At 35.5% G+C, this 8396-nt stretch overlaps 1 protein-coding gene across 5 annotated transcripts in view; it reads left to right on the top strand.

Annotated features, from left to right (window-relative positions):
• Positions 1–6680, top strand: part of LOC109539382 (ankyrin repeat domain-containing protein SOWAHB) — a 57832-nt gene extending 51152 nt beyond the window's left edge. For 4 of the 5 annotated variants that reach the window (XM_019907093.2, XM_048669683.1, XM_048669684.1 and 1 more), the window contains 7 exons: positions 1400–1489; positions 1639–1644; positions 2919–2991; positions 3088–3183; positions 4069–4095; positions 4621–4790; positions 5484–6680. In XM_019907093.2, coding sequence (XP_019762652.2) covers positions 1400–1489; positions 1639–1644; positions 2919–2991; positions 3088–3183; positions 4069–4095; positions 4621–4790; positions 5484–5681 — 660 coding nt within the window. In that variant the 3' untranslated portion in view covers positions 5682–6680. The remainder of the gene's footprint in view (positions 1–1399; positions 1490–1638; positions 1645–2918; positions 2992–3087; positions 3184–4068; positions 4096–4620; positions 4791–5483) is intronic. The other variant, XM_019907094.2, reaches the window with a different exon arrangement.
• The last annotated feature ends 1716 nt before the right edge of the window (positions 6681–8396 follow it).

Consider the following 8396-nt stretch of genomic DNA (forward strand, 5'->3'; position numbering starts at 1 on the left):
CAATTTTTAAAATTTAGATGTTCAATACTCCAAATACCTAAAAATTACCCACACTTTTCGGGAAGCCTGGCGATTTTGTTTCCACGAGTTCGAAGAACTAGAGTGAAATTTTTTTGTTTGTACATCATATGTGGAGATTTAAAAAAGCACTGAAATTTTCTCATTTAAGGCGACTTAAACAGGAATGCATTTTGGGAGGTTGACTATTTGGAAAAAATTAGAGATCATTTTGATTAAACCGAATATTTCTAGTTCCAAGAGCCCGAAGGGCAGGAGTGGGATTTAAATATTTTTCAATTTTTGCCGCGTCCAAAACGAAGTTTTTAGGAGTCGTGCTTTAAAAAAGCCTTGAAACTTTGGCAAATTTGTCCATTTACGTCGCTTTTAACAACCATTAATGTTCAACAACTCGATGTTTAGATGTTGATGTCTCGATTTAAAGAAGCCCCGAAACTTTGACCAATTTTCCTATCGTCGATTTAAACATCGATAAATATTCAATAACTCAATTTGTAGATTTTGCGAAGTTGAGCCTCAATTGACCAAAAATTACCGATCACCATCATGACACCGAATAATTTCTAGTTCCACGAGCTCGAAGGACAAGAGTGGAATTTAAATATTTTAAAGATGCCCGGAAATTTYSWCGGAAGTTCTTTTTTTTTCGATTTTTRAGGGTTGACCTCAATTGACCAAAAATTACCGATCACTTTCATGAGACCGAATAATTTCTAATTTGCTCAAAGGTCTAGAGTGGAATGTTTTAAATTTGTGAAGTGCATCAAAACGATGTATTTGAATATTCGCCATTTAATGAAGCGATTTAAACAACGATACATATTCAATAACTCAATTTGTAGATTTTGGGAGATGGAGTCTCAACTGACCAAAAATTACCACTTACTTATGAGACCGAATAATTTCTATATCCACAAGYTCSAAGAACAAGAGTGGAATTTAAATATTTTTTGCGAAGTGCATGAATGTATTTGAAGATTCGCCGTTTAAAGAGACGCTGAAACTTCGACAAATTTTCCCATTTAAGTCGGTTTTAACAACCATAAATGAGTAGAGTTTGACCGAGTAGTTTCGAATACCACGAGTTCGAAGAGCAAGAGTGGTATTGACTAATTAATTTTTTACTTCAGCATTTTCCCATTTAGGTCGAATTAAAAGAATTTAGATTTTGGGGGGCTTGACACGTTAACTGCCTAAAAAGTGGCCGATCATTTTCCTGAAACAATGAATAGTTCTTAAATCACGATCTCAACAGACGAGTGAAATTATAATTTTCTCTGCTGGTGTTTCATAACACTGTTGAGGAAACTCGCGCCTCGCCTTCCAATTTCCAGGCTCCGCTTCAAAGCCAGTTAATTTATAACACAAGTATGAATTTCAGACTGTTTTACACTGGGGAGCCAAATATGGAAATGCTGAAATAATCAAGATATTTGCCGGAAAATACAAGGTGAACGTCAATGGAAAAACGGTAAGTGCGAAGCGGACATTGTCTGCACAACCATAATAATATGATAATAAATTAGGTTTGCTATAATACCATACTTATAAATATACTAATGAACATTTATTTTTTATTTTCATCAATCTGCTAACTTATAACTGGATACTGGGAGCTAGAATGGGGTAAGTGCAGATTTTAATTGGGATTAATCTGTTTTAATGTGATTTTAATGGTTCTTTTTATCAGCAAAAGAAAGCGCAAGTTGCTCTTGGAAACAGTCAGGTGCCTTTGAAGACGATATAAGCCAGATAATCAGACAAATTTGGCTTATTCCAGCACTAACAGCTCGTTAATTGAGACAAGGTCCAGCAACAAAAATTACCGCATATTAACCGGTGTAACATGCATATTTATCAGCATAACCTACTCAAAATATCTCGGCATCATTCCCGAGAAAAAGGCACTAGACCGTTAACGAGCTCTGTTATCTCTCACCGACATTATTTTAAAACTTAATCCGCTGCTCGACATCTGATCTTTGTAGGAATTCGTCGTCTTTCTCTCGTTTATCAGCTGACGTGGCAACGCCCGTTTTCTTCGGGTTGCCACTTTTTGAAACTTTTGATTTGTGACAACGGCTACTGGTCATGGACAGGGTCGGACAATTACTTTTCACTCCAAATACCCCATTAAATCCACTTAAATATGTTGCATTTGATCAGTTTCTCTACGTACTATGTTGCCAAATTGCTCCAGAAGTCTGAGTTATTGGTTGCAACTATCTCAAACTTTCCAAGTCATAATTCTAGACCGTCAATTTTTTGCCTCAAAAGTTACAGTTTCTTCTCACAAACTCGTCAAAGCTTCGAACATAATACCGAGAGCTAGAATTTTTTTATTCTCATCTGGTCCGGTCCTTGCCCAATTCCAAAGTGCGTAAGCCGTATTTAGGTAGCATTAACAACTAGCGGCGGCATTTCGACGAAAATTATAATATTAAAACCCTTTCTAAGGCAGCCCATTAAAAGCAGCGATTATAAAAAACGCCCATACATAAAACGAATTCTTCCCAAAAAATGCTATTGTGACTCGTTCATGTAAGAATTAGAACTATTTTGTAAGCGGCATGGTTGAAAGGGGGTCCGATTTTCTCACAAACCGTCATTTTTTTCTTTCACTTGGCCTTCCCAACCCGAGCTTGAGACTTGGTGGAAGTGTCTTTCTTTGTTTTGTCCAAGAATGACTGTGAAGTATGTTTGTTGTTTTTTTAGAACTCGCTGATTTTATTCATTGATTTAAACCCTTAAAGTATCTGAACGCCATGCGTAGAGATTGTTGGATTATGAACTTCTAAAAGGGCAATAAATACAAATAATCGTTCGGGAAGTCATGCTCTCACAGAAGCAAAAACCCGACGTAGTGATTTAAACACATTTTAACTCCATCTAATTTGCAGGGTTATACACCTTTACATATATCGGCCCAGTTTGACCACAGAAACATTTTCAAGCTACTCATCGAAGTGTACAGTAAGTAACGCAGGTTCATTCGCCATTGCGCCTCAATAAGAATACAATAAAAAGCGCGTTTTTTCGAAAAAAAATTGAATCTGTATTCTCCTGTAGAAGCCGACACAAAGATCCGAGACTACAGTGGCCGTACGGCCGAGTACTATCTTCTGAGCAAAGAACAGAAGGAAAACAGCCAGGTGACGCTACGTAGTGAGTATCAGAAACGTTCTTCCGGTATCAAAGTCCTCACGCATGAACGGCCTGTTAGAAAAACTAAGAGCTTTCGCAATAAACCGATTTCACTGCCCACCGCTGTACAATTAAATCCTTCTGTTGGGGGGCTTTTTCAAAACTATCCCACCTATCCTGGAACCTCAAAGTAACTGAAAAAAATCGTCTGCTACCTCAACAGTCATCATTAACTGGAAACAACACCATTTGTAGTTCTTGTACTTTTCTTTGAGTTTTCATAATAATTTTTTTGGTCGCTATTTAGCTTTAGACATTTTAGTTAAGCATGTAGCTTTTATAATGTAAATATGTTTAGTCACTTTAATAACTAAACTTTGTTGGTTTTTAAAGTGTCTACGGCATTTATGTCTAGTTGATATGGGTGTTAGAGCTTGTAGGCGGAATAATTCACTTGGGAGACTGTTCTTCCTTACATTATTATTACGATAATTTGTATTAATTATTATAGTTAATTTTCATTTTAGTATCACTTTTAGTCTGGTGTGTATGGTTGTGGTGTTGCATGATATATTTTATCTTCTAGACTTACTTCCAAACATCGTTAAACAATTGATGTTTTTTTTATTTTTAAGAAGTTAGTAAGCGGCATTTTTTCAAGATTTGATGTTTATTTTATTTTATGAAAAATGTCTTCGTGAGTCAGCAAAACGTTTCCGTAGGTTTTAAATCTTAATTGATAATTATGGTGCATAAGTTTTAGCGCGTTTCTCGGAGAAATCGATTTTTCAGTCACTGACTGCAGTGTTTTATAAAATTTTACTAGTTTTTATGTGCATGTTAATCATAGAGGCGGGGCGGAAAATAAACAAATTATCACCCAGCTGATGGTTTTATTTTTTTCAGAAACTAAAGGAAGGAAGAAGCAATCGGGTAAGTGCGTTTCAATTTAAAATCACTGCGAATTAACATACTGGGCGATTTAAAATATCGTTACGCATAAAACATTGCCTTAGTCAAGATTCATTTCCTCGATTTTGTATGCAAGGAGGCATAAAACTAATTTAAGGCGTTTGAAGAATGCGCCAACTGTTCAGAAAGTTCTGGACAAGATGAAGAACCGGAGCAATCAGTGTTTCGTCTGTATCTGGTTTAGGCGATTTTTCGCAAGTAGCAAAGCAGTAAAGCAAAGCCAAAAGGGCTTCTGAAAAAGTTTACAGGTTCCGTAAAAGAAAAAAAACCAAATGTTAATTACTGAAATAAAACAAGAAACATACAAGCGGGGAACTGCTAAGAAATACACAGCAATAATGCTTTTTATGTTATGTTGGAAAAATCCGACGGCTAAAAATGTTGAGGGCAAAATCAAACCCTATACACTACACGAATTGAGTTGAACTTACAGATGATGGCTTTAATCCTAAAAAATCTTAATTTTTATGTTCCGGTTTTGCTTAGATAAAGACTTGGGCTTTCTGAGGATCGGTTCCTTGAACGTGAGGGTCAAGAAGACTACAGAGGCCTTCAGCAACTTCTTAGGAGTAGGAAATAGTGGATCCGTAAATCCGATCAATTCCACGTCGGAAGAAGTGCAGAAAGGCTGGGGATCGGCCGACAATATCAGCAAGGTAACAACATTTTCAGCATGAATGAATGTAAAACTTTGACTTAATTTGGACTATCGAATCTGTTCCTTAACAAACAAACACGCAAAAACCGAAATCATTAAATCAGAATATTAAAAGATCCTTGTTATATCTACTATTTTATTTCCGTTGATTTTAAAGTTCTTTTCGACTTTTACCAGTTGATTATCATTTTTCAAATTTCCAACGTGTTATTTTCATGCTTCTGAAAATACTTGTCTTGTGTACTATTTTTTCTTAATTTTTCAATAATGAGTTTTCTTAACAACAGTATTTCCGCTCTTAGCTGCTGTTCAATATTGAAAAAAAATACTTTGTCACCCTCTGCATAAACACTTGTTGTCCATTTTTTTCGCAAAATGAAGCCTTTTTCACTGAAACGGACGAACAACTATGAATCTAAAACTTTACCACCAGGCTGTCCAGATCTTGGTCCGATAAATTTTTATTTCTGAAGTCACAAAGCGCGTAATCAGGTAAATCGCCCTGGATATTAAAACGTATCGGGATTACTGTGAATGATTTTCAAATATTCATAACTTGGAAGCAAGAGTAGGCTGATCAGATTTTTTCAACCATCGACTTAAATTAGGCAGAATATTTGTTGTGTTTGTGGTATAATCGAAAAAACTAATTAGATTTTCTCGATAAAATCGTTAATTCTCATTTTTTTAGGATTGTACGATGCAACCGCCCAAAGGCGTTTTTCGAAAAAAGTCAAAACGAGCTGCAGATTCAGGGCTGAGTAGCACGCCGTCAACCCCAAGGGCCCCAGTAAAGAACTACTCGACCAGCAGCCTCCCTTTAACTCATCATATCAACGACTCAGATTCGGACAATGCGGCCGGATTTGACTCTAACTGGCAAAATTAGCCCAACCAATGAATCTACTTAATCGGAAGCGCTTAAGACGTAACGTGGTTGTATTTTAGTATGTTTGGCTCATTCATAAATGAGCAAATTGCATTAATATAATGCCGAATAGTTGAGGCACTGCGTGCAAATATTTGTTGTATGTGTAAAAATCAAAATGTTTATCATCGTGACGACAAAAAAGCTTTCCGCATACCCATATGAAACATCTGAAAAATTTGCCGAAGTGAATGAAAACACTCACTGTTGTGTGCGGCAAAACAAATTTAACCCGCATAGTCATGTTGTTTTTTCCGCGTCATCTGGCCAGCACCTGGAAAAATCCCGAGTTTTTGCAATTTGATTCACTGTGCCATTCAGGAAGATACTTTTCTCAAATGGCGCGTCCAGGAAAAAAGCAATCAAGCGAGCAGTGCGTTGATAATATCTAGTCGCGTGTCGATTAATAGAATCCAAGCAATCCAGCCTGGAAACGGTTTGTTCCAAATTTTAACACCTGAAATCCGGTGTTGAAAATAGATTGCTGAAAACGGTGTTACGGTTGCGTAAATATACAGATACGAGGTACTTTTATGTACGCAAACCAACTCAAATAGCCAGACATTGTGCAGCTTTACAACACATTGAACCCCCTGGTAATCGCTTCGAGCACATCTTGCCGAATAAAGTGTGCGCAAAGCACTTTTTTTTATCTAAACCAAAATTAAAAATGTATCCTGTACTGTATGATAAACGGAAGTAGAACACGGTACATGTGTGGCTCTTGTGTAGTGCATGCGGCATTTTTTTCAGATTATTTCATATGGTTATTAACGGGAAGTATACATTAGTCGACGGTGTACAGGTTAATGTTTACGGCATTCTATCAGTTGTTTTCGATTTAATCGAGATGTTGCGGAAAATGTTGAAAAAATGTTCAATGTGCGCTTAGTTTACGAGGTTGTTTATTTATAATTATGTACTGCTATAAAAATCAGTCAATAAATAGAATATTTTACATGTGCTGTTTTTCATTTCATTCATTATAATATATAAAGTTTTAGCAGTTTTTTCCTTTTTCTTAGATCGAAATTTATTATTAAGCGTGTTTTTGCCAGGCCGCTAAATATTATGTTTTTCCGTCCTCATTTTTTAGCACCTTAAACAACAAATCTTTTACGCATGTTATACCTAAAGGCACATCATTTGAACGCTATAGACTAGCAATTAGACGATTTTAAAATTCCCGAAAATGCCGATTTTTCCACTAAAATTTAATGAATAAAATCTAGCTGGATCCAAATCATCATTTTAAGGTCCAAATTTCAGACTCGCCAGCTCTCGCATTCGTTTTTTTATTGACTTATTTTGAGTTTCTTATTGGGTTAATTATCCATATAACTATGTACCATCAACCAAGAAAATTTCATGATTTTAGCAAATCGTTAATAAATTTTTCTCAAATGAAAAAGTGTTTCCTGAATGCGGTTGCTCAAATGAAAAAGTGTTTCCTGAATGAAAAATGCGGTTTTAAGTGCGGCACATGTGAAGCATTTTATGAAACCAGCTCGGCAATAATGCGATCAAATACGCACAAAATGCGTAAATTCGTCATCATTCTGTGGATTTTTTGCGTAACATCTCTTTTCGAACAGACACATATATTGGAAAACACAGTAAAAATTTCAATATTTCTGGCTAGTTCATAATCATACTTTATACTTTTACTGTAAATAAAACAAATAATATATTATTCAAGACTTATTATAAAGATAATAAGATTCATCATTTTGAAATGGTATTTTCAGCGAAAAAAAAATTCATCAACATTTTTTCTGAGTAACGTTTTACTAAGTTGTTCAACCAACTAAAAAAATTCTTCTAGATTGAACTAGAAGTGAAAATTCCAGTCTCGGGTCTCGTAAAGCTTTAATAAATGACTTATAACTCATTAACCGATGAGATACCCAGGCACACTGTTGACTAATTTCTGATAAAAAAATTGATAGACTACTTAATTGTTACATAACTAATACAAATACATTATATAATTAATAATCTTTAAAAATAAACTTCACAATTTGCACAATATTTTTTTCTAGTCGCTTCTATTTTCATTTTTAAAGGCAATTTTAGAACACATTTAAAAGGCCCCAGATCTTCAAGCTGCAGACCACCAAACACACGCTTTTCAGATAAATTCCCGGAAAACCTCATTTTTCCTCCAGCATTTTACGAGTTAAGTTATTGCATGTTTGACTGGAATCGACGTTTTGTATTTCCATGTTGCGAACTTATCGGTATTCATAACTTCGGCTTTCCTGGCTTGCTGTGTAATTTATCGTTTTTTCTTTTATCGGTTTTGTATCATTAAGTAATTTTTGTGATCTAAGAAATTCTTCTCCACTTTCCTTCTTTTTTTGGACTTTTTCAGCAGTTGTCGCTTTCTGCCGGAAAATCTCGTTTGAATGAACAGTCAGTAATTGAGGTTTGTTCGGTTTTCCGCATGTTAAGCATTTCCTTTACGTAACCAGATCAACATTAGAGGACTTTTATGTGCAAGAAAAAATGCAATCATTTTTTACTGTAAAATCGCCTGAGAGACCCAAAGAAAAAGGTAGACAGACCAGGGGCGGATCCAGTCTTCTGTTATCTATGAAATTAGAAAAATGATCGTCGTTTTGTGCAAGGGTGGCGCAAGATTGTTGCAAAATTTCATGTTTTCCGTCCCGTTTT

Source organism: Dendroctonus ponderosae, unplaced genomic scaffold, assembly GCF_020466585.1.
Source record: "Dendroctonus ponderosae isolate FM_Combo_2020 unplaced genomic scaffold, Dpon_F_20191213v2 Dpon_F_20191213_9, whole genome shotgun sequence".
Classification (NCBI taxonomy): Eukaryota; Metazoa; Arthropoda; class Insecta; order Coleoptera; family Curculionidae; genus Dendroctonus; species Dendroctonus ponderosae.